Source organism: Elephas maximus, chromosome 17 (genome assembly GCF_024166365.1).
Source record: "Elephas maximus indicus isolate mEleMax1 chromosome 17, mEleMax1 primary haplotype, whole genome shotgun sequence".
Taxonomy (NCBI): Eukaryota; Metazoa; Chordata; class Mammalia; order Proboscidea; family Elephantidae; genus Elephas; species Elephas maximus.
In genome coordinates, this window is record NC_064835.1 from 41,655,315 (window position 1) to 41,681,287 (window position 25,973).

The 25,973-nt window shown below is 42.2% G+C and overlaps 1 protein-coding gene across 1 annotated transcript in view; it reads right to left on the bottom strand.

Annotated features, from left to right (window-relative positions):
- The window catches only part of LOC126060206 (uncharacterized), a 33,848-nt gene continuing 7,875 nt past the window's right edge, over positions 1–25,973 (bottom strand). The window contains exons 3-6 of the mRNA XM_049856350.1: positions 24,419–24,604; positions 19,073–19,245; positions 8,235–8,352; positions 1–913 (exon numbers count right to left, since the gene is read on the bottom strand). Of these exons, the coding sequence (XP_049712307.1) occupies positions 725–913; positions 8,235–8,352; positions 19,073–19,245; positions 24,419–24,604 (666 nt within the window). The 3' untranslated portion in view covers positions 1–724. The remainder of the gene's footprint in view (positions 914–8,234; positions 8,353–19,072; positions 19,246–24,418; positions 24,605–25,973) is intronic.

Genomic DNA, 25,973 nt, shown 5'->3' on the forward strand with positions numbered 1-25,973 from the left:
AGTGAGCAAAAGCCAGCAAGTTTTGCCAGAATATCCATACATATCGGATGCAGGCCACATCTGCAAGGAAATTCCCCTTAGAACTGATCAGATCACATCATGGATGTAATTACATTATATCACAAAATGGAGGATAACTACATCATTACGTAACTGCCAAATGAGAATCATGGCCCAGCCAAGTTGACACACAACCTTACCCATGACAGCTCAGTTGCTCCAGACCTGCAGCCCATACATCCTATTCCATAACTGATGCAACCTCAGTTTCCCCACAGCTTCCAAGAATTTGAACAAGATGAACCCCGACTGACCTCCCTCCTATAAATCTTTCAGCTCTTTCCTCCTTGCAGCACACTCATCTGAGATTGCCCCAAGGTTGCAACATTTTAATAAAGGAGTGAGTTAGTGGCTTTGGATGCTTTTTCCTCCTTCCACAGTTCATACATGATGTTACTTCTAAGCCCAGAAACATGGTATCCCACTTCCAAGGAGGAAATCAGTCTCCCAGTGGCCCAGGGGCATCTCCCTAGCCTGAAACATTGTTAGGGGGACTCTGCCCAAGGCCCAGCTGTGGTCACACTGCACCCACCCAGCCTACAGTGTCCCCCTGTGGTCCCCACAGGCTGATTCAACCTAAAAGACACTTTCTATCAGTGGCCAGAGTCTCTATAGGCAAAGTACAGGTCAACAGAAATTTGACGTGTAGAATATTTTTCAAATTTTATAACACTTCTTCCACCAAGGCTGACAATGTAGGGGCCTTATTTGTGCCTGTTTTCCGCAGGCCCAGCTCATCACAGTCCAGGTTCGAGGTTTCTTGAAGTCTGTGCCTCAGCAGTTTTCTTCTCCACTGCATACATAAGGCAGCAACTTCTAATTCCTCTGGGTCTGGGGAAGGCTGTCTCAAACCCTGCAGGAGAGAAAGAAAATTAAGTACTGGGTGATGCTGTGCACACTTTCCCAGTGTTGGCTGACTGGAAATGTGCCTTATGGGATTCCTTCAAGTGGAGTTGGGGCTGGTTTTCTGACATTCTAGTCTAAATTTACAGATGTCGAGGAATAGTGGCTTGGGGTTGGAACCCATTCACTCTGAAAGGAGAAGCAAAGGAAGATCTGTTGTGGAATCTTTTGCTTGTCACAATACAATCTTCTGACAGTGTACCCAATTTGTGTGTGTGTGTGTGTGTATTATTTTGAAAAATTTTTAAGGTAAAAATATTAAGAACACATTTTCTTTTTTTGTATTTTTATTTATTTATCAATTTTACTGTGCTTTACATGAAAGGATAAAGCTCAGTTTCTCATTCAAAAATTTATACACATATTATTTTGTGACATTCGTTACAATACCTGCAATGTGACAATACTATCCCCCTTCCCACCCTGGGTTCCCCATGTCCATTTGTCCAGTTTTCCTGTCCCTTCCTGCCTTCTCATCTTGCTTTTGAGCAGGAGTTGCCCATTTGGTCTCGTATATTTGATTGAACTAAGAAGCACGTTCCTCAAGTGTGTTATTATTTGTTTTATAGGACTGTCTAATCTTTGCCTAAAAAGTGGACTTCAGGAGTGGTTTCAGTTCTGAGTTAGCAGTGTGTCCAGGGGCCACAGTCTTGGGGGTTCCTTCAGTCTCTGTCAGACCAGTAATTCTGGCCTTTTTCGTGAATTTGAATTTTGTTTTACATTTTCCTCCTTCTATTGTGATCCCTGTCAGAGTGGTCGGTGGTAGTAGCCAGGCATCATCTAGTTTTTCTGGGCTCAGACTGGTGGAGGCTGTGGTTCACGTAGTCCTTTAGTCCTTTGGGCTAATATTTTCCTGTGTCTTTGGTTATCTTCATTCTCCTTTGCTCTGGATGGTAAGAGACTGATAATTTTATCTTAGATGGCCATTCACAAGCTTTTAAGACCCCAGATGTTACTCACCAAATTAGGATGTACAACATTTTCTTTATGAACTGTGTTAAGCCAATTGACCTAGAAGTCCCCAGAGATTATGGTCCCCAGCCTTCAGCCCCAACAAGTCTTTCCCTCAAGGTGTTTGGATGTGTCTAGGAAACTTCTATGAGTTTGCCTTGGCCAAGTTGTGCTGACTTCCACTATATTATGTGTTGTCTTTTCCTCAAAGTTGACACTTGTCTATTATCTAGTGAGTGATTTCTCCTCCCCCACCCTCCCCATCAAAGAATGTTTTTTCTGTGTATAAACTTTGTCTTGAGTTTTTATAATACTGTTCCCATATAATATTTGTTCTTTTGTGATTGACTTATTTCACTCATCATAATGCCCTCCAGATTCACCCGTGTTATCAGATGTTTTGCAGATTTGCCATTGTTCTTTATCATTGCATAGTATTCTGCTGTGCCCTAATTTCTTTATCTGTTCATCTATTGATGGTCACTTAGCTTGTTTCCATATTTTTGCTATTGTGAATAGTGCTGCCATGAAGATGGGTGTGCATATGTCTACTTGTGTGATGGCTCTTATTTCTCTAGAATATATTCCTAGGAGTGGGATTGCTGGATCATATGGTATTTCCATATCTAGCTTTTTAAGGAGGCGTGAAATCGTTTTCCAAAATGGTTGTACCATTTTACATTCCCACCATCAGTGCATAAGAGTTCCAATCTCTTCGCAACCTCTCCAACATTTATCATTTACCTTTTTTTTTTAAATTAGTGCCAGTGTTTTCGGGGTGAGATGATATCTCATTGTAGTTTTGATTTTCTTTTCTCCAAAGGTTAATGATTACGAGCATTTCTTCATGTGTCTACTAGCTGCCTGAATGTCTTCTTTGGTGAAGTGTCTGTTTATATCCTTTCGCCCATTTTTTAAGTGGGTTTTGGATTTTCTTATAGATGTTAGAGATTAGACCCTTTTCAGGTATATCGTAGCCAAAAATATTTTCCCAGTCTGTAGGTTTTCTTTTTACTCTTTTGGTGAAGTCTTCTGGTGAGCGTAAGTGTTTAATTTTTAAGAGCTCCCATTATCTAGTTTCTCTTCTGGTGTTTGTGCACTGTTATTTATGGTTTGTATACTATTTATGCCATGTATTAGGGACCATAGCATTGTCCCTATTTTTTCTTCCATGATCTTCATTGTTTTGGGTTTTATGTTTAGGTTTTTGATCCATTTTGAATTTGTTTTTGTGTATGCTGTGAAGTATGGATCTTTTTTCATTTTTTTATAGATGGACAACCAGTTATGCCAGCACTGCTTGTTAAAGAGACTGTTTTTCCCTCATTTAATAGACTTTGGCCCTGTGTCAAATATCTGCTGCCCACAGGTGGATGGATTTAAGTCTGGGTTCCCAATTCTGTTCCATTGGTCTACGTGTCTGTTGTTGTGCCAATACCAGGCTGTTCTGACTACCGTGGCTGTATAATAGGTTCTAAAATCAGGTAGTCTGAGGCCTCCCACTTTGTTCTTCCTCAGTGATGCTTTGCTCATCCAGGGCCTCTTCCCTTTGCATATAAAATTGGTGATTAGTTTCTCCATCTACTTAAAGAACACTGTTGGATTTCATTACATTTGTACATCTCTTTGGGTAGAATTGACATTTTCACAATGTTGAGTCTTCCTATCCATGAGCATGATAAGTTTTTCCACTTATGTAGGTCTCTTTTGGTTTCACACAGTAGCATTTTATAGTTTTCTTTGTATAGGTCTTTTACGTCCCTGGTTAGATTTATTCCCAAGTATTTTATCTTTTGGGGGGGCTATTTTTATTGTAGATGGTATTGATTTCCTGATTTCCTTTTCAAAGTTCTCTGTTTTGGTGTAGAGGAATCCAACTGATTTTCTATGTTAATCTTGTATCCTGCTACTTTGCTGAAACCTTCTATTAGTTCCAGTATCTTTCTTGTGGGTACTTGCAGTTTTCTACGCATAGGATTATATCATATGTGAATAGAGATAGTTTTATCTCTCCCTTACCAATATGGATGCCCTTTATTTCTTTTTCTAGCCTTATTGCTTTTTAGCTAGTATTTCCAGCACAATGTTGAATAAAAGAGGTGATAAAGAGCATCCTTGACTGGTTCCCATTTCAAGGGGAATGCTTTCAGTCTCTCTCCATTGAGAATGATTTTGGCTGTTGCTTTTGTATAAAAGGCTTTTATTATGTCAAGAAATTTCCCTTCTATTCCTATTTTGCTAAGGGTTTTTATCAGAAATGGGTATTGGACTTTGTCAAACGACTTTTCTGTGTCGATTGAGATGATCATGTGATTCTTTTCTTTTGTTTTATTTATGTGGTGGATTATGTTGATTGATTTTCTAATATTAACCCATCCTTGCATACCTGGTATGAATCCCACTTGGTCATAATGTATGATTTTTTTGATATGCTGTTGAATTCTATTGGCTAGAATTTCGTTGAGAATTTTTACATCTATATTCATGAGGGATATTGTTCTGTAATTTTCTTTTTTTTTTTTTTTTTTTTGTGGTGTCTTTGCCTAGCTTTGGTATTATGGTTATGCTGGCTTCCCAGAATGAATTTGAGAGTATTCATTCATTTTCTATGGTAAAGAACACAACACTTTCTAATTCAGCATTTTTACGTGCACAATTCAATAAAACCAATTACTTCAATCATGTTGTGAAACCATTACCAATATCCACTGCTAAATTTTCCATCCCCGCAAACAAAAGTTCTGTGCTACTGAAACAATAACTCCCCCTTTCCCCTTTCCTTCGGCCCCTGGTAACCACTATTAAACTCTAATCTGTATACCTTTGCCTATTCTTGGTACTTCATATTAGTAAAAAATTCTCTCCACTCCAAATTCTGCCTCCTTTTGGATCTTGCTTTATTAATTTTACTTTATGGAAACTATCCAGGTCTTTAGGACAATGATCTAAGCAAAGCTAGGCACTTAGGCTAGCTTTGGGCTCTCCTGCACATGACTGGCCTGTAGACAGTTGGTGCTACAGGATCAGCAGAAGGCTGTGGGCTTTGCCATGAGACCAAAAGAAGTAGATTTTGCCTGGCTACCATTACTGAATGATTTGCTCAAAAATTCTATATAAGAATTCTGATCAAAAGGGAGAAACTGTGCAACAGAATTACAAATTCCATGGACTCCAGACTTTCCAGAGCCATTGAGACTGGATAATCCCCCCAAAACCATTGCACTCAGTAAATTTTTTAAACCTTAAACCAAAACTATCCCCTGAAGTCATCTTTAAAGCAATCAATCAAACCAAACCAAACCTGTTGCTGTAGAGTTGATTCCAATTCATAGCGACCCTATAGGACAGAGTACAACTGCCCCATAGAGTTTCCAAGGAGCACCTGGTGGATTCAAACCGCTGACCCTTTGGTTAGTAGCTGTAGCACTTAACCACTATGCCACCAGGGTTTCCAAGCAATCAATAGCTTAGCTTAATTAGAAAAGAATGTCTGCCTTGAGCATTGTGTTCTTTCAAAGAATTATCTACATGAGATCAGATTAAGAACAGCAACTTGAAAGGTCATATATGAAGCTCGGGAGAGTGAGTGTGTGTTGATGGAAGTGAGACAAATCAGAAATAGGTATGGAGAAAGGTGGCACAACTTGAAGAATGTAACCAATGTCATTGAATTGCACTTGTAGGAATTGTTGAACTGATGAATGTTTTGCTGTGTATATCTTCACCAAAAAAAAAAGAAATCACCACACACACAAAGAAGGCTATGGGCTGTGGGAGTAACACTGCTCTATAGGGGTGAGGGCACATGTGTTTGATGAAGTTTTTTTCCTAACTGATTTTTTGTCCTGATTACTAGGTTTCTATAACAGCAGGACCTGACATTTTCCCGTTTGCACTGTGGTTTGTCTGGACCAGGATACACAGGAATCCACTGAGGCCCAGAGACTGTTACGACTTGCCCAAGATCAGGGGTAGAGGTGGTACTAGAATCCAAGTCCCCTGACTCCTGGTGTGGGTACTATCTACCACCACTCCTCAGAAACCCAGTGTTCCTTGGTTCACAGAGGTATCCTAGAACTGTGCTTGCCCCCAGCTCTGTTGCCCAGGGTGCCCAGAGCTGCTGTTCCTGGGTCTGCAACATGGTGCCCCTAACACAGCAGGCAGGGGTCAGGTTGTGGGCTTCTTCGGAAAGTGAAAGCATGGTATCATCTGGGGCCCCATCTGAGTCCCCCATGCCTCATCATACCTTTATACAAAACCTCAAAATTCAGAAAGGAAAATTTTATTTTATTTCTATGCCTACACCTCTTGGCTATTTTGTAGCTTTTGACTTGTGACTCTTATTAATGGTAGCCATCCACTTGATTGAATTCTTTTGTTCTTATGGGCAAATATAACTTCAGTTGTGTCATAAATAGACCAATACACTTTTAAAAAGTGATAATAACATGTATCAGGATAGCAGAATTAGTAAAATGGACAGAATTTTTTTTCCAGGTCTAGGTCTTTGAGAAAACACAGTTGAGAGAGTGCAGCCCTCCTTGTAGGCTGCCTTCTGCTAATGGTGTTGTCACAGATTCTGCTGTGATCGGAGCCACTTTGGAAAATAGTTTGGCAGTTTTTTTATAATGTTAAACATACACCTCCCTCAAGACCCACAGCAATGCCCCTCATAGGTAGTTACACAAATGAAACAAAATGCATGTTCACACAAAAACCCACATGCAAATGTTTATAATGCCTCTATTCACAATCTCCTAAAACAGAAACAACCCAAATATCCCTCAACTGCTGAATGGATAAACAACCTGTAGTATATCTATACAACAGAATATTAGTTGGCAATAAAAAGGAAGGATTTTGGTGAGTGGTGTCTGGAGTCTTAAAAGCTAGCAAGCTGCCATCTAAGATGCATCAATTGGTCTCATCCCACCTGGGACAAAGGAGAATGAAGAACACCAAAGACACAAGGAAAATAAGAACCCAAGAGACACACAGGGTCACATAAACCAGAGACTCCATCAACCTGAGACTGGAAGAACTAGATGGTACCCAGCTAGCACCAATGACTGCCCTGACAGGGAACACAACAGAGAATCCCTGATGGAGAAGGAGAAAAGTGGGATACAGATCTCAAACTCTAGTAAAAAGACCAGATTTAATGGTCTGACTGAGACTGGAGGGACCCAAGAGGATACGGCCCCCAAACACTCTGTTAGCCCAAAACTAAAACCCAAAGCCAACTCTTCAGACAAAGATTAGACTGCATTATAAGACATAAAATTATACTAGTGAGCAGTGTGCTTCTTAGTTCAAGTGGACACATGAAACTATGTGGGCAGCTCCTGCCTGGAGGTGAGGTGAGAAGGCAGAGGGGGACAGGAGCTGGTTGAATGGACACAGGAAATACAAGGTGGACAGGGGGAGTGTGCTGTCACATTGCAGGGAGAGCAACTAGGGTCACAGTACGTATATGTTTTTGTATGAGAAACTGACTTGAATTGTAAACTTTCACTTAAAGCATAATAAAAAAAAAAGAGAGAGAGAGAAAAGGAAGTACTGATACACATAACAACCTGGATGAATTTCAAATGTATGACGCTAATTGTTAAGAAGTCAGACTTAATAGGTTATACAGTGTTATGATTCACACGACATTATGAAGTAGGCAAACTGTGGAGACAGAAAAATGATCGGTGGTTGCCAGAGGTAGGGGCGCCAGGGGAGGGTTTGACTACAAAATGACTAGAGGGAAATTTAGAAGGTCACAGAAAAATTCTATATCTCAATTGTTGTTGTGGTTACATGACTGTACTCATTTCTTAAAGCTCATAGAATTGTACACCAAAAGAAGGGTATTTACTGTAGGTAAATTAGAACACAAAGAAATGTCCCACACAGTTCTCTCCCATTCACACCATATTCCACAAATGAGGGTAGGGAGAGTGGGCTGCCTCCATGCTGGGCTGTTCTGACAATTATTCAAGAATGCTTATTGAGCAGAGAGGCCCCCAGGCTCAGGTTGTCACTCTTCGCCTTGACTAGCTGCCTTTGGACTGCTGCATTTCACAAGTCTAAGGCTTCCATCCAGAGATGGACTTGGGAGATAAAAGGAGAGGACCCATCAATCCTGAGCCTTGTCAGAAACTCTGGTGACAGAAGTGAGGAAGAAATGAAATTGAATTTAATAGCCAAAAAGAACATAGAGTGTCCCTGTGGAGGGCTGCAATTTACCATGTTGCTCTCTCAGCCTGTGACCCAGACTTGGTACCATGCACATCTGCTCTGTGCCAGGGTCCACTCTTGGGGTCAACACTCACCCGGAGACTTGCGGCTTCTGCAGCCCTCACAGTCTTGGAGACAGCCCGGAGGAGCTGCTGTGCATTTTCTACCAGGAGCTCTTCAGAGGACTTGCTTCTTGCCAGGGAGGCCTTTACACTTGGGAGTTTACAGGAGGAAAGCGGATAACATTATGCCAGGTAAGAGATGCAATCTCAAGCAGATCGTCAAATACCTGAAAGAGCTGTAATACAAGCCTTTCCCAGAAAGCTGGATGCCTTTACAGGGATTACTCAGAGAAAGAATATTTTAAAGGCCTACGGAAAGATTTACAGCTCTTCAAGGTGAGCGCAGAGTTGAGAAGTAAGATTTAGCTCATAGGCAGAGGAAAGCACTTTAATTCTTTCAGTCAATCCAATATAACACTTGCTTAATACCAACCATAAAACCCAAACCCAAACCTGTTGCCATCAAGTCAATTCCAACTCATAGTAACCCCATAAAAAGGACAGAGTATAATTGCCCCATAGGGTTTCTAAGGCTGAAATCTTCAGGGGTAGTATGGGGTAGCTCTACCCTGTCCTATAGGGTCGCTATGAGTCAGAATTGACTTGACAGCAATGGGTTAATCTTTAGGGAGGCAGACTGCCACATCTTTCTCCCATGGAGCAGCTGGTGGGTTTGAACCACCAACCTCCTGGTTAGCAGCGAAGCACTTTAATCCACGTGCAACCAGGCCTCCATGTGTTTCTTTAATAAAGATTTACCCAGTACCTCCTGTGTGTGAGGGTCTGGGCTGGGTGTTGGAGAATGCTGCAAAGAAAATCCTGGTCTCCAGAGCTTTTAATCAAGTCAAAACAACAGTCATAAAGATTACCAGCAATAAAGGTTCTCTAATTGTTTTCTGAGACTGTCCTACTAGACAGTAAATGCTTTTTCTCTTTTAATTCCCTTTATTAAATGGGGAGAACTTCAATTCAGAAGGGTGCATAGGACTCACCTAAAGGCCCCCTTCCAAGAATGAGTTTACAAGACAGGAGCTCCGAGCCCCCCACCCCCCCAATTGAGAACAGAAACCAACCAGACACTTGAAAATCTGATAAAAGATGCCTTCTCAATAAGGATAGTAATTGTGGTGAGCTGAAACACAGTATGTTTAGAGCTGTGTGTTCACAATAATATTAAAAACCCAAACTATTTGGTCACCGTCAAAGGATAATAAAGAACCAAGTCTGCATTTTGAAAATTGGTAAAGGGAAAGAATCAAACAATGAAAAAATAAGGGAAAATAGAATTACAGGCAGACCAGGAACGAACTTTTGTCCAAGGTCTTCCCGTTGAAGAGCTGCAAAGAATATGCCTTGTCTATGCGTGCATTTTCAGTGCCCAGCACAACGCCTGATACACAGCAGAAAATTACCCCACTAGGTTGAGATGAACAGTTGGGAGATCTCTTAAAAAAAAAAAAAACCACAGTTGCTGTCTTGTCAGTTCTGACTCATGGCAACCCTAAATGTGTCAGAGTAGAACTGTGCTCCATAGAGTTTTCGGTGTCTGATTTTTTAGAAGCAGATCACCAGGTCTTTCTTCAAAGGTGCGTCTGGGTGGACTTGAACCTCCAATCTTTCAATTAGCAGCTTGACTGCATTAACTATGTGCACCATCCAGGGCTCTAAGGCTCAATATAAGGCCATCTAATTCTTCCAGAGAACTGTACTTCTGTGGAGAGAGGCCCAAGGGGGAAGGCTGCACAGTGGAGACATTCAGAAGTTGCCTCAGCTATTGCTTGGCCTTCAGACTCTGGCCTAGGGATTTCCTATGCAGCAGAGAGAGGCCCAGTCAAGGCCAGGTAGCAGAGGGGTTTTTCTTGTCCTTGCCAATGGTCTAGATCCCTTGGGCCCAAAAGGATTTTTTAAGCAGTTGACTTATTAAAAGTCCATTTGCAGGCAAGCTGGATGTTGCCCTTGTTAAAGCATTTGCCTGTGAGAATTGCTGTGGCAGAGAAATGAGTTTCAAAAGAGGTGGAAAACAAAGGATCTAGAAAGATGACAAAAGACCTGGGAGCCAAAATTCCTGAATTATGGACTCATAAACTCTCTTTGAGATCTTTAGATGCCTGGCCCCAGGGCCTTGAGAACCCAGGATGCTCACCAGCCACGGTCTGACTGCTGAAGCCTGCCCATGCTGGGCTCCATACCTCGGACTCCCCTTACACTCCTCTACTCGCGCTGAGGTCCTCACGTCTCTAACAACAAGCTGTAACGCTCTCTTCTCGCTTCCTCACCCCTGTGCTAGTCATTTACCTACTGTCTCTCAACTCCAAGACTCCCCTTCTCTGCTCTGCTCTGTGATGCTGGAGCTGAGACCCTGAGAGCCACATTTCCAGACTCACTTGCCCCCTGCCTTCTTCTTAGGGTTCTACACAAGGCCCTTGAAGGAGACTGGTTGGGGAAGGAGGAGAGACAGGATGTTCTTTCTATTTCCGTTCCTGACAAAGTTGCTCCAACCACTGAAGACAGCTGTAGGGCTAGGCTTCAGCCTCTTCTGGCTCTAACAGCACTCACTAGCTGCACGGTCCTCCTTAGGGATCTGAGCTCCTAGGGTCTGGTAACCCCATCTCTTTTTCCACCAGCCCTAAGCGGTGGCAATGACTTGTTGCAATTACTAAATCTGGGTTACCTCAGCACCTGCTTTTGCTCCTTCAACCTTCCAATGTCTTTGTAACTAATCCCCTGTGCTACATCTCCTCTGTTCCACATACAGGTAGTCCCCCACTTACAACGGGGTTTCTTTCTGTTGACTCTGTCTGAAGTTGGTTCTGACATAAGCTGAATACCTCATTTTTTTTATTATTGACTTTTTTTGTCATTATCTTTATAAACCAGATCTCTATTTGTCTTTGGGGGTTGGAAATATTGCATATAAACTTACAAATATAACCACAGCAAAATAGATGCCACAACATTGTATGGAGTACATATTACTAATGATAAGATATAAAAAAAAAAACAGACCGTCATAAGTACGGTTCGTTGTAACTTGAATATGCTGTAAGTCAGGGGGTACCTTACTGCAATTTCCACTTTCCATTCCAGGTTTTGACCAACACATCTCTTTATTAGAAGGGCTTTTGGCACAGGTCACCTCTCTCAGGAATATCTACTCTTCAGGTCTGTCTCTAATGTAGGAGGAACAGAATTCTTTCAATCAGTTAAAAGGAGAAGCATTTTGTCCTGGACCTGAAGTGGCCTCTGTAAGCATCCACAAGTCTATTCCTAAACCAGAAGGGTTAAAGGGTATAAAAAGTACTTTGAAAAATGAATTGATCCTTTGAATAATAACTAATAACTGTCTGATGACCGGCAAGGCCATGTGGTGAGATCAAATGGCTGGACTGGAAAAGGTTCTCATACAGCAGTCAAATTCTTTAATTAAAAAAAATTTACGGATGCCTAGTTGAAAAAAAAAATTCAAGCCCCAAGCTTATGCTTCGAAAGGGCCTGACAGACAAGATGGAATTCATCTTGGACCTCTATGAAATCAGTGCCTGCACTTCTGTGACATAAACCAGAGCAACGACCAACCTCAAAGGAGGTTTTACAGTCCTCCTCTTAACCGATTAAAGTACACCTTGTTTGAGCAAACCTTCCTCTTTTTACCCCACATTTAGCTCCTCTATTCCCCTCCCCACCCTTTTTTAATTGTACTTCAGATGAAGGTTTACAGAACAAACTAGTTTCTCATCAAACAGTTAATACGCACATTGTTGTATGACACTGGTTAACAACCCCACGACATGTCAACACTCTCCCTCCTCAACCCTGGGTTCTCTATTACCAGCTTACCTGTTCCCTCCTACATTCCAGTCCCCACCCCAGGGCTGGTGCACCTCTTTAGTCTTGTTTTGTTCCATGGGCCTGTTCAATCTTTGGCTGAAGGGTGGCCCTCAGGAGTGGCCTCATTACTGAGCTGAAAGGGTGTCCAGGGTCCATACTCTCAGGGTTCCAGTCTCTGTCAGGTCAGCAAGTCTGGTCTTTCTTTTTGAGTTAGAATTTTGTTCTACATTTTTCTCCAGCTCTATCCGGGACTCTTTGTTGTGATCCCTCTCAGAGCAGTCAGCGGTGGTAGCCAGGCACCATCTCATTGTACTGGACTCAGTCTGGTGGAGGCCGTGGTAGATTTGGTCCATTAGTCCTTTGGACTAATCTTTCCCTTGTGTCTTTAGTTTTCTTCATTCTGCCCTGCCCCCGAAAGGGTAAGACCAATAGAGTGTCCTAGATGGCCGCTCACAGTCTTTTAAGACCCCAGACTCTACTCACCGAAGTAGAATGTAGAACATTTTCTTTATAAACTATGTTATGCCAGTTGAGCTAGATGTTCCCTGAGACCATGGTCCCCACAGCCCTCAGCCCAGCAATTTGGTTCCTCAGGGAGTTTGGATGTGTCTATGGAGCTACCATGGCCCTGCCTTGTAAGGCTGTGCTGGCTTCCCCGGTATAGTGTACTGTCTTACCCTTCACCAAAGTTACTGCTTATCTATTGTCTATTATGTGTTCTTCTACCCCCACCCCTCCCCTCCCTCATAACCATCAAAGATTGTTTCTTTTTGTATGTAAACCTTTTCATGAGTTTTTATAGTAGTGGTCTCATACAATATTTGTCCTTTTGTGGTTGACTTATTTCACTCAGCATAATGTCCTCTAGATGCATCCATGTTACTTGATGCTTCACAGATTCATCGTTGTTCTTTAGCGTTGCATAATACTCCATTGTGTGTATGTACCACAGTTTGTTTATCCATTCACCTGTTCATAGTATCTAGGTTGTTTCCCTCTTGTTGCTACTGTGATCAATGCTGCAATGAACATGGGTATACATATATCTATTTGTGTGATGACCCTTAGCCCCTCTATTTTTAATCAGGGAGACCCATTCACCTTGTTCCAGAGGTGAGGTAGCTTGCTCCTGCCTGTCACGCAGAGCCCATCAGCTTTGTTGCTCTGGGTTCTGGGGGTCTTCCTGTTTTGACACTAGAACATGCATGGCCTTTTGGTGGGCTCCTTGGAGGATGCAGTGAGGAATGGATAGTTTGGTCAAAGGGCACACTCAAGTAGACTCTGCAAGCCGGAGAGACACCGGCAGGCAAAGAGCTGTGGGGTCAGAGAAGAAGAGGCCACTGCCATCTGAGGTGGCTACTGGGGAAGGCCATGGGGCAAAGTAAGAAGTCATTCCTGCACCAAGGGGGTGAATGGAGGGAGTGGGGTAACGTAGATCAGGGCCAGAGGAGCTTTCCTGAATGGGCAGAGCAGCCACCACGGGAAAGTCCATGAGGAGCTTTCCTGAATTGGCCGAACAGTCACCATAGAAGGATCAGTGAGGAGCTCCTGAATGGGCAGAGCAGTCACCACAGAAGGTCAATGGGGAGCTTTCCTGAATGGGAAGAACAGTCACCACAGAAGGGTCAGTGAGGAGTTCCTGAATGGGCAGAGCAGTCACCACAGAAGGTCAGTGGGGAGCTTTCCTGAATGGGCAGAGCAGTCACGACAGAAGGTCAGTGAGGAGCTCCTGAATGGGCAGAGCAGTCACCACAGAAGGTCAATGGGGAGCTTTCCTGAATGGGCAAAGCAGTCACCACAGAAAGGTCAGCAAGGAGTTCCTCAGTAGGCAGAGCAGCCACCACAAAGTATCTGTGATGAGGAGTAGAATGCATGGAGGAGGGAAGAGCAGACGGTGTCTGGGGAAGATCACACCGTTCCTCTTGACTTGAGAGAAGGGTGTGTAAAGATGAGCAGTGGGGGATAAATTTGGGAAGAGGTCCTGGGGCCACACGTGGCTGAGCCTGGTGAGAGGCAGATTCAACCACTACCCTCAGAAAAGCTGGGCAGGAACCGTTATTTTGAGCTTGGACCTAAAAATGATTAATTCCTCATTGTCAAATAAATCAATATGTGAAATCACTGTTTAGGAAGCACTGAGTTTCTGTTTATGGTGGTAGAAAATTTGTCAATGGATACTGGTAATGTTTGCACAACATGATTAATGTAATTGGTGTCACTGAATTGTATACCTGAAAATTTTTGAGTTTCAAATGTTCTATTATCTATATTTTTACAACAATCAAAAAGGAAAAAACAAAAAAACATGAACCAAACTTTCCCATAATAGAAAATTTGTGTTGTCCTTTTGTAGAACTATTCATATTTCTCTTGCACTTGCCCATGGAAATTATTAAATATTATGTTTTTAAACTTGAAAATACATGTCTTAGCTCTGATACTTAGAGAACTACCTGAACTATCATAAGACTTGTAAGACTTGATTGTAAACATCTTTAGATGGACTTATTATATGACTTTGCAACCAAATATAAATAAAAAACAAAGAAACAACCAACCAAATATAAATAAAAAAACAAATAAATAAGCCAGACGTGGTTCAAGAAACAGTGAGGCAAGAAAGCAAGCAAGTAGAAAACCTCAAATTTTCAGTGCCTATTAAAATTTTTCAGAAACCCTGGTGGCGTAGTGGTTAAGAGCTACAACTGCTAACCAAAAGGTCAGCAGTTCGAATCCACCACCACCCCTTGGAAACTATGGGGCAGTTCTACTCTGTCCCATAGGATTGCTATGAGTCGGAATCGACTCCACAGCAACGGGTTTTATAGGGGTTTATTATTATTATTATTAAAAGTTTTAGGGAGAGGAACATGAAACAGAACTCAAAATCTTAAAAGTCCTGACTTACTGGACCAGTTGAAACCAGAGGACTCCCTGAGACTATCGCCCTGTGATACTCTTTACGTCTTTAACCAAAACTATTCCCTGAGGTCACCTTTGGCACACAAAATAAAGGATATTATCTGTGAGTATGATACTCCATTAAAAAACCATCTATATGAGACCAAAAGGTCAAAAACTACTCTAAAGCAAAGATGAGAAGATAAGGGGGCAGGGAAACTGGAGTACTGGAAGTGGAACAACCAGAACACAACGAAAGAGAATGCTGATACATTGTGAAAAATGTAACTAATGTCACTGAACAATTTGTACAGAAATTGCCAAACGGGAACCTAATTTACTGTGTAAACTTTCACCAAACAGACAATAAAATATTATTAATTTTTTTTTTCAGGGGGTACATCGACTTTATAAGAACCACAGATCCTTGTGGAAAGCCTAAGGCAGTGAGCATTTCCTGGAGCACAGGCTATGGGATGAGTATAAAACAGAAACATCTGCCAGTCACTACATCATTAACACAATCAAGGACAATATATCTGTGCCCGGAATTGCTAATGGAACATCAGAAGCTTAAAGGAAGCAGAAAGTATTTGGCAAATTACTGGACAGATGGTGGGCTGCTTGCAAGAGGACTCTTAGCAAACCTGGCGATGCCTGCTTTTAATTAGATCCCAGTGAAATGCCCCTACAGCTGGGAAGACACTGCTCCTGAGCTCAGCGTTTTTATCAATATGTAATAGACATGATGGAAAAGATAACTTCAGGCAGGAAAAGGCATTTGGTACTCTCTGGAGTCATCGGCAGTGCTAGATTACCTTACAGACCACCATGGCATATCACTAGACTTTCTAAAGTATTTTAATTTATTCTATACCTTCGTACAAGATTACATCTTTGTTTTGACTGAAATCACTGGCTCCCAAAATCATTCCTGGACCCTAAACTCAGAGACTGTAATTCAGTAAATCCAGGATGGATCTACTTTCTGAAGATTCCCAGGTGGCTCAGATGCTGGCCACCTGGAACCAGACAGGGACACACAGCTCCGGATTCTATGATGGAGTGAATGAGAATGGAGTTTGCTGCCTCATTTTTCCTAAAGGAATCATTTAACATTTTTAGATAAAACCTTTTATTTTAATACCAAGAAAGTATGACTCATGCAGTATCTACAAATTAACAAGAAGTGTGTTTTGATGAACATAACTGCAAAGAAGTAGCAGAACACATGCGAACATCCATATATAACGAAAGGGAGCAAAAAAATTTTCTATAGAATTGCATTCAAGACTTAGATTGAAAGTTAAATTGAAAATCAGACTGGTAGTTCCTAATTGAATTATGGACCTCAATAGTATTTGTTTTAAATTGTATGTAACTGGATTTAATTATGCAAGTTGTTTTCTACTATTTAAAACTATTTAACTCTTCAAGTGAATTAAACTTTGGTAAAATTTCAGGACTTCCAGATCCTTTAGAAGATTGAGAGCTTGATAAACATACCCATATTTGAAATGCTAAAGTTAATTGCAGTCCCTATATCTTTTTTTTTCAGTCTGCCACGTTTTTATTTATTTTTGTTTTAAAAGGCTTAACATTTAAAATTTCTTTTCTTTAATTGTGTTTTAGAGAAAGGTTTACACAGCAAATTAGTTTATCACTAAACAATTAATATGCACATTATTTTGTGACATTGGTTGCCAACCCTGAAACTTGTCAACACTCTCCCCTTCTTGACCTTGGGTTCCATACTTCCATTTGTCCAGCTTTCCTGTCCCCTCCTGCCTTCTTGTCCTTGCCCCTGGGCTGGTGTGCTCATTTAGTCTCATGTATGTGGTGAGCTATGTGTATTATTGTTTGTTTTACAGGCCTAATCTTTGGCTGAAGAAGCGACTTCAGTACTGGGCTAAAAGGATGTCTGGGAGCTATACTCTCAGGGTTTCTCCAGTCTCTGTCAGATCAGTAAGCCTGGTCTTTTTTTGTGAGTTAGAATTTTGTTCTACATTTTTCTCCAGCTCTGTCCAGGACTCTCTATTGTGACCCCTGTCAGAGTAGTTGGTAGTAGTAGCTGGGCACCATCTAGTTGTGATAGACTCAGTCTGGTGGAGGCTGTGGTAGTTGTGGTCCATTAGTCCTTTGGACTAATCTTTCCCTTGTGTTTTTGGTTTTCCTCATTCTCCCTTGCTCCAGACAAAGTGGGACATTTCCTATATCTGAAGTGGAAAAATTTTGGTAGCTGATCTTGAGGTAATTTTGTACATGAAATATTATTTCCTAGAGAACAATAGCCAGGTTTTATTTTTAATTTAAAAACAATCTATATACCCGGTTTTGGTGATGTTATTTTTATTTTATGCATCACAACAATGATAATAGTTTTTGTTTGTTTGTTTGCTTTTACTGTGCTTTAAGTGAAAGTTTACAAATCAAGCCAGTCTCTCATACAAAAATTTACACACACCTTGCTATGTAACCCTGGCTGCTCTCCCCCTAATGCGACAGCACACTCCTCCTCTCCACCCTGTGTTCTGTATTTCGCCTTCTGCCTTCTCATCTTGCTTCCAGACAGGAGCTGCCTACATAGTCTCATGTGTCTACTTGAGCCAAGAAGCTCACTCCTCACCAGCATCAGTTACTGTCTTATAGGCCAGTCCAATCCCTGTTTGAATAGTTGGCTTTGGAAGTGGTTCCAGTCTTGGGCTAACAGAGGGTCCAGGGGCCATGACCTCTAGGGTCCCTCCAGTTTCAGTCAGACTATTTAAATCTGGTCTTTTTATGAGAAATTTGAAGTCTGCATCCCACTGTTCTCCTGCTCCATAGGGATTTTCTGTTGTGTTCCCTGTAAGGGCAGTCATCGGTGGTAGCCAGGCACCATCTAGTTCTCCTGGTCTCAGGCCGATGTAGTCTCTGGGTTATGTGGGCCTTTCTGTCTCATGGGCTTATATTTACCTTGTCAATGATAATAGTTTTAACTATCAAGTTTTTCCACAATATGGGAATATTACTAACTGAATCTTGTTACTGGTAAATGTGCCATTACAGGTATTAAGGAGCTTAGGTTGAAATTAAACCATTCCCTAATTATATTATGATGTTGCTCTGTATTACCAACACAAAAGGTGGGGGGGAGAGTCAATTATCTAAAGCTACTTAATTCCAGAGTTTGGGCATATTAAAAGAAATAATCTTAACATAAATTCTGTGCTGCCATAGATTTTTTTAGGCAAATACATTCACAGTGCTTTCATTTTTAAATTAATGTATTTTTAAAGATAACTAATTTTTTACTGGAAACAGTGATGGTTCAGTGGTAGAATTCTCACCTTCCATGTGGGAGAATGGGGTTTGATTCCTGGCCAATGCAGCCACTACCCATCTGTCAGTGAAGTCTTGCGTGTTGCTATGATACTGAGCAGGTTTCAGTGGAGTTTCCAGACTAAGACAGACTAGGAAGAAAAGCCTGGTGACCTACTTCTGAAAATCAGCCAGTGAAAACCCTATGGATCACAATGGCCTGATCCAGTTGTGCATGGGGTCATCATGAGTCGGGGGCCAACTGGATGGCAGCCAACAACAATTTTTTTCATTAGATATGGTTAGTGTATACACAAATATCAAGATCATGGTCAACATTCAGACATGATGATAAAGGAGATCAGTGGTTGGTGTCTGTAAATCAACCCTGAAGCTAACTGTGCCAGTTGTACACTTGTGAACACAGCAGCATTATCTCAGTGAGTGCACGTGTTCTGAAGGGAGGAGGCACCAACGTTGAAGGGTAACATGAGTTCTAACATGTCTGATTACTTAAAAATCCTATGACCACTTTACGTTCACACCTACTCAGGAGTGAGTTTTCCGTATTACATCTTTCTTCATTCTTTCTTATGTGTACTATGAGGTGTCATCTATTTGTGATAAAACGAGGCATGGCACTGGCTTAAATGTGCTTTTTTTGCTCTATAATAATTCTCTATATTTTCAGCATTTATTTAATATTCCTTAAAAAATATATAGACTTTGGGGAGATAGAAAAATTTTTTTAAAGTACACAAAAAACCAATAACAAACATTCCAGCCTCTCCCTCTGGGCCTTGAGAAAGCAGAGCTCTGCAGTTCCTAGCAAAGGTGCTTCCTACCTGGAGATAATGTGGAGTTGGTTGCTCATTGTTTGGATCTGTTCAACCTCACACAAAAGCTCCTGGGAACATCTTCGATCCATGCAGTTCTTAGCAATGATATGGATAAGTCTGGCAAAATGTTGTCCAAAAGTCGCGATTTTTCTAGCAGAAGCAGTGAGCTGATCTTTGGTCTACATCAAAAGAAATGAGAAAGTCAAAAAGGAGAATTACCATATGATATAGCAATTCCTCTCTTACGTATATACCCCAAAAAATGGAAATCAGGGATACAAAAAGATCCTTGGACAACAATGTTGATTGCAGCACTACTCATAACAACCAGAAGATGGAAACAGCATAAATGTCCATCAACAGATGAATGGGTAAGCAAAATGTGGCATATGTATATATATAAAATAGAATATTACTCAGCCATAAAGAGAAATGAAGTCCTGATATATGCCACAACATGGGTGAACCTTGAAAACATTATGCTGAGTGAAGAAAGTCAATCACAAAAGGATAGCTATTGTATGATCCCACTTACATGAAATATCTAGAAGAGGTAAGTGTATGGAGATCAAGGTTTATTAGTAGTTACCAGGGGCAGTCAGGAGGGAGGGGGAAAGGAAGACACAATGCTTAGGAAGCACTGAATTTCTGTCAAAAGTGATGAAAAAATTCTGGGACAGTTGATGGTGATGGTTGAAAGATACATAATTAATGTCATGGAACCATACATGAGAAGATCGCTGAAATGGTATATGTTTTGTTACCTATAGTTTTACCACAATAAAAAAAAAAAAAAGAAGAAAGGACTAAGAGTGTTAGAAAGGAGCCCTGGTGGGTGCAGTGGTTAAAGCATTCAGCTGTTAAGCAAAAGGTTGGTGGTTCGAACCCACCAGCTACCCCTTGGGAGAAAGATGTGGTGGCAGTCTGCTACCATAACGATTACAGCCTTGGAAACCAGATGGGGCAATTCTATGCTGTCTATCGGGTTGCTACAAGTCTGAATCAACTCGACAGCAACTGGTTTGGTTTTTTGGTTTTATACAGTATCCTCAAGAAATCAGTGGCAAACTCTAAAGCCTCCAAAGCTTGTTTGGCACAACTTATTCCAGCCCAGAATGAATATAAGGCCAGTTACTCACAGGTTAGTAAGAAGATCCATCTCCTGAAAACCAGCAGAGGAAGGTGGCCAGTGGCCATACAGCTGTACAGGGCTGGAAGGAAGACAGCCCATTCTCCACAAGAAGCTGCGGCCTGCATGGGCTCAGGCCAACTTTCAACAAGCCTAGGACAGAGCTGAGGCTCTCAAGGAGGGCCAGATGTGGGAATGCCCAGGCCAGAGGAAGTTTTGGCTAGAGCAAAGGTACAAGGACTACAGCCACGTGTGAGCTCCCCAGCTTGGAAATGATAATTGAAGGGTTGGTTACAGAGACACTCATTAGTAAGCTGATTTGAATTTTTTAACTTCCTGGGCCTTACCTGGAAACCCTGGTGGTGTAGTGGTTAAGTGCTACGGCTGCTAACCAAAAGGTTGGCAGTTTGAATCCACCAGGTGCTCCTTGGAATCTCTATGGGGCAGTTCTACTCTGTCCTATAGGGTCACTATGAGTCGAATCAACTCGATGGCAAAGGGGTTTGGTTTTGGTTTGGGCCTTACTTTCTTCATTTGAAAAAAGGAATTTAGACTAAATCAATTTCCATTCCTTTCCTTTTCTTTCTTTTTAATTTTTTAAACAACAGAGCACTTTATTAAAAAAAAAAAATCAAACATAATCGTGAAGATTGAGACAATTAACACAGGCTAAAAATTGGTGGCTGTAGCTCATGTAGAGCCTGGACCAAACCTCATCCGCTTGTCTCGGATGAGGAGGTGAGTGGCCCTTTAGTGGGCTGTAGGAAAAGAAGATGAGGGTTGGAAGATGAAAACCAAAGAAATCCATGATTCTTGCTGTTGTAGCCACGCCCATATACAGGATGGATTCTTCCACCCAAAACTGAGTTCAGGTGTTGAGACTGATGGCCACACATACAAACCAAATGGCATTAAAAGATTTATCGCTCACAGAGTGAGTCTCTGGGGAGAGCAGGCAGGCTTCCAGGCAGATGTGAAAATGCCTTGAATGAACAAGGAGAGGAGACAGCCTGGGGCTGTTAGAGGGTCAGGCCAGGCCAAGGGTTTCTGTGTGTGGGCCAGAGCTTGTGTGGTCTGAACTTCTCACCAGCACCAAAGGATGGAATGACCGGTCTTTCTTATAGGCTTTTTCTGATGTGGGGCAAGAAGGGAAGAGGAAGGGGTCGAGCTTGAAAGCACAGCCATCAAAAATGGAGTCAGACTCTACCTGCCCTGTTGAGAGTGGGCACTAGGGATTATCTGGGAGAACTTACACTTGGCTTGTGCCATACTTTTTGTGACAGCTGGCCCTGGTGGGGAGATTTCAGACTGATAGTCTGGTTTCTCTCCTCTATTATCATGCTGCCCTGACTTCTCCAGTCAGGAAGAGCTCAGTCCTAACAAGCCTGATACTGTTGTTATTGGCTGTCTTAGAATCCAGGTGATCTGCCTCAGGAAATTCTAAATCCATGGCTCCCCTGAAGCCAGTTGTCCCCTTACTTGCCATCCTTAACTCGTTTCTTTTGTTGTTGTTGTTTTACTCAAGAGCACTGGGCACTTTGGTTGTTAAAATCTGGTCAGTAGTAAGATCGGGATTTGGGGAGAATTCTGCATAACCGCCCCATCCTAATAAATGGGCCTTTGTTTTCCTCTTGCCATTTCCTGTATGTGAATATTTTCCCAGGAGCTTCATGAAGTGGAAAGATGATTCACAGTTCAGGGTTTGCTTATTCCTGGGCCTCAGCCACCCACTACTGCCAGCATCCAAATCCTGAGTTAACTAGGATGTCTGAGAAAACTGGAAAGAAAACAGGAGTCAGCCATGGAGAAGAAACTGTTCACACTGCTGATCTGACGACCTTGTGGTAACTGATCCAGGAAGAAACTGGCTGGCTCTGGTAGATAGGGCTGGGAATGGGGCGACACAATGAAACATCTGAGCCTTGGATGTGGTCAGTAGCTGCTGACTTTGGCTTTGGCTTTACAGTCATGGGATGCCCAGAATCTACTCTTTTGTTCTGCAACTCCCCCCAGGATGGGAACGTGGAGTCCATGCAGCCCAGCCATGGATTTTGGAGTCATTAGTACCTGAGGCATTGGCAAAAAACAAGACCCCAGGAATTAATGGAATATCAATTGAGATGTTTCAACAAACAGATGCAGTGCTGGAGGTGCCCACTCATCTATGCCAAGAAATATGGAAGACAGCTTCCTGACCAACTGACTGGAAAAGATCCATATTTATGCCTATTCCCAAGAAAGGTGATCCAACTGAATGTGGAAATATTAGAACAATATCATTAATATCACATGCAAGCAAAATTCTGCTGAAGATCATACAAAAACGGCTGCGGCAGTATAGCGACAGGGAACTGCCAGAAATTCAGGCTGGTTTCAGAAGAGGGCGTGGAACCAGGGATATCATCACCGATGTCAGATGGATCCTGGCTGAAAACAGAGAATACCAAAAGGATATTTACCTGTGTTTTATTGACTATGCAAAGGCATTTGACTGTATGGATCATAACAAATTGTGGATAACGTTGTGAAGAATGGGAATTCCAGAACACTTAATTGTGCTCATGAGGAACCTTTACATAGATCAGGAGGCAGTTGTTCAGACAGAACAAGGGGATACTGATTGGTTTAAAGTCAGGAAAGGTGTGCGTTAGGGTTGTATTCTTTCACCATACCTGTTTAATCTGTATGCTGAGCAAATAATCTGAGAAGCTGGACTATATGAAGAAGAACAGGGCATCAGGATTGGAGGAAGACTCATTAACAACCTGCGTTATGCAGATGACACAACCTTTTTTGCTTGCTGAAAGTGAAGTGGACTTGTAGCACTTACTAATGAAGATCAAAGGCCACAGGCTTCAGTATGGATTGCACCTCAACATAAAGAAAACAAAAATCCTCACAACTGGACCAATGAGCAACATTATGATAAATGGAGAAAAGACTGAAGTTGTCAAGGATTTCATTTTACTTGGATCCACAATCAACAGCCATGGAAGCAGCAGTCAAGAAATCAAAAGACGCATTGCATTGGGTAAATCTGCTGCAAAGGACCTCTTCAAAGTGTTGAAGAGCAAAGATGTCACCTTGAAGACTAAGATGTGCCTGACCCAAGCCATAGTATTTCTAATCGCATCATATGCATGTGAAAGCGGGACAATGAATAAGGAAGACTGAAGAAGAACTGAAGCCTTTGAATTGTGGTGTTGGTGAAGAATATTGAATATAACATGGACTGCCAAAAGAATGAACAAATCTGTCTTAGAAGAAGTACAGCCAGAATGCTCCTTAGAGACAAGGATAGCGAGACTGCGTCTTACATACTTTGGACATGTTGTCAGGAGGGATCAGTCCCTGTAGAAGGACATCATGCTTGGCAGAGTACAGGGTCACCGGAAAAGAGGAAGACCCTCAACAAGGTGGATTGACACAGTGGCTGCAACAATAAGCTCAAGTATAACAACAATTGTAAGGATGGCGCAGGACTGGGCAGTGTTTCGTTCTGTTATGCATAGGGTCGCTATGAGCCAGAACTGACTCGACGGCACCTAACAACAACAACAACGGTACCTGGCAGACACACACTGTAAGGAGTTAGTGCTATTCTCTCTCTTTCACACATTCAGTAAATGGGCTTGTTTTATTCTCAATGTTGGCGCATTGATTTAAACAATGCTTGGTTTTTTTTTTTTTTTTTTTTCTTGACTAAATTTAATCAGGGAGAGGGCTAAAGAGAATCAGAACAGGCCAAGAATGATGAAAGTTGGCCCCAAAACAGCCACTGGGCAGCGGCTCCCTCCTCCTCAGGCTGTACTGGCCCTGGAGGGCCATCCTTCAGGAGAGCACAGCCCTTGTTGTCTCCATTTGGGTTGAATTTTTTAAAGGGTGAACGGTTCCCAGTCTATCCTTCTGGGATATGAATGAGTCCTTGAGTTACTTGGTTGGAACTTCTCTTAAATTACTTTCCCTGGTGAAATAAAGTCTTACTAATTGAGCCCAAAAGAGGAGGGAAGACAGAAGTGAGGTGGACTTAATGACATATATATCCAGATAGACAGTGAGCCCAACATGTAACAGTGCTGAGTACCCGGCAGCCCCTGAGCCTGGCCCTTGCTGCCGCGGAGCTGCTCAGGCTGTCCGGCTCATGCAGGGCAGCACTGGGAAGGCCCCTGCTCCCACATGGTACCCAGTCATCCCATCACCAAGGCCTGCCTAATCACAAGTACCAGGACGTGTCCTCTCCTCCTCAAGCTCTGAGCCATCAGGAACACCTCCTTGGCCATCTCTCGGGTGATCCGGGTGATTCTGTTCCCACTGTCGGCACTGCTGTCCTTCTGTGGAGGCTGGTCTGGCTCAGCATGCAGCCTGGTTGGACAGCTGAGGGAGCCGGAAGGGGCGCCGCTGAGCTGCTGCTACCGGAAAAGACAGGGTTAGAACTAATGACATTCCTGAAGCCCGTGCCTTTAAACTAGAGTTGGGGTGCTACTATTATTATCATCTTTAAAAGAAGAGTGGGAGTCAGGAGGGCTTTTTGATCCCCCCATCCTAGCAAAAAAAACCCACCGCCATTGAGTCGATTTTGACTCATAGTGACCCAATAGGACAGAGTAGAACTGCCCCATAGAGTTTCCAAGGAGTGCCTGGTGGATTCAAACTGCCAACATTTTCGTTAGCAGCCACAGCACTTAACCACTATGCCACCAGGGTTTTCCCTGTCCTAGCAACTCTCAGCAAACTTCTCTAAATATATAGAAAAACAGTGAGAGGAGGAAAGATAATGAATCCATGTTAAATCTGTGCTCCTCATATCTGGAAGTTGCATAAACAGAAACCTGATATACTCAGATCCCAACATAATTAAAATATCAAATTTTCCTTTCCTCTGTTAATTTTCAGGTCTCACCTGGGAGAAGGGACAATTGGTAGCCTCTTGAAAAATTTCAAAAATCCTTGAATGCTCCGACTTTGTGAACCTAAACATTTGCACATCATTATTCTATATAAAAGGACTTTGCAATTGTGGTGTGAATAATTATAATTTTTTCCCATTAACTTGGCTGTTGTAACTTTCTATTGAGAATGAAAAAAAAAAAAAAGAGCAGCCCCTGACATCTAAAAGCGGGCTTTTATACTCATGGCTAAGTCATGTTTTTCTGACATTCAACCCTTAGTGGAGCCTCTCCTGGGCCTTTTGCAGTCTCCAGGATCAGGGCAAGTTGTACTGTACTTTGAGGTAAATCCTATAAAAAGGAGTCAAGAACCTGGCCTTTGTGGCTCTTTGCCTTGCCAGTTAGATCCTGAGCTGTGCTCAAGGTGTAGGTGGGAATATGGATGGGAGCAACTAATGGCCGACTTCTATCCCTACACCTTCCCAAATACCTTAATGCAGCATGCCAGTGCCTCAGAAAGGAAAAAAAAAAAGTCTTGGAAAAGCAAAAGATCACAAACATGATATCCAAAAAAAAACCAAACCCATTGCTGTCGAGTCAATTCCGACTTATAGCAACCCTGTTGGACAGAGTAGAACTGCACATAGGGTTTCCAAGGAGCACCTGGTAGATTTGAACTGCTGACCTTTTGATTAGCAACCATAGCACTTAACCTAAACTGGAGGATATATGTTCATGATTCTATTTGGTCAGATGCTGGTAAACCTAGCAAATATTTCACCAAGAAACCAGTTACCATGGAGTCAATTCCAAGTCACAGTGACCCCATGCGTATCAGGGTAGAACTGTACCCCATAGGGTGTACTCCACAGGGACTCTATTTCACCAAGAG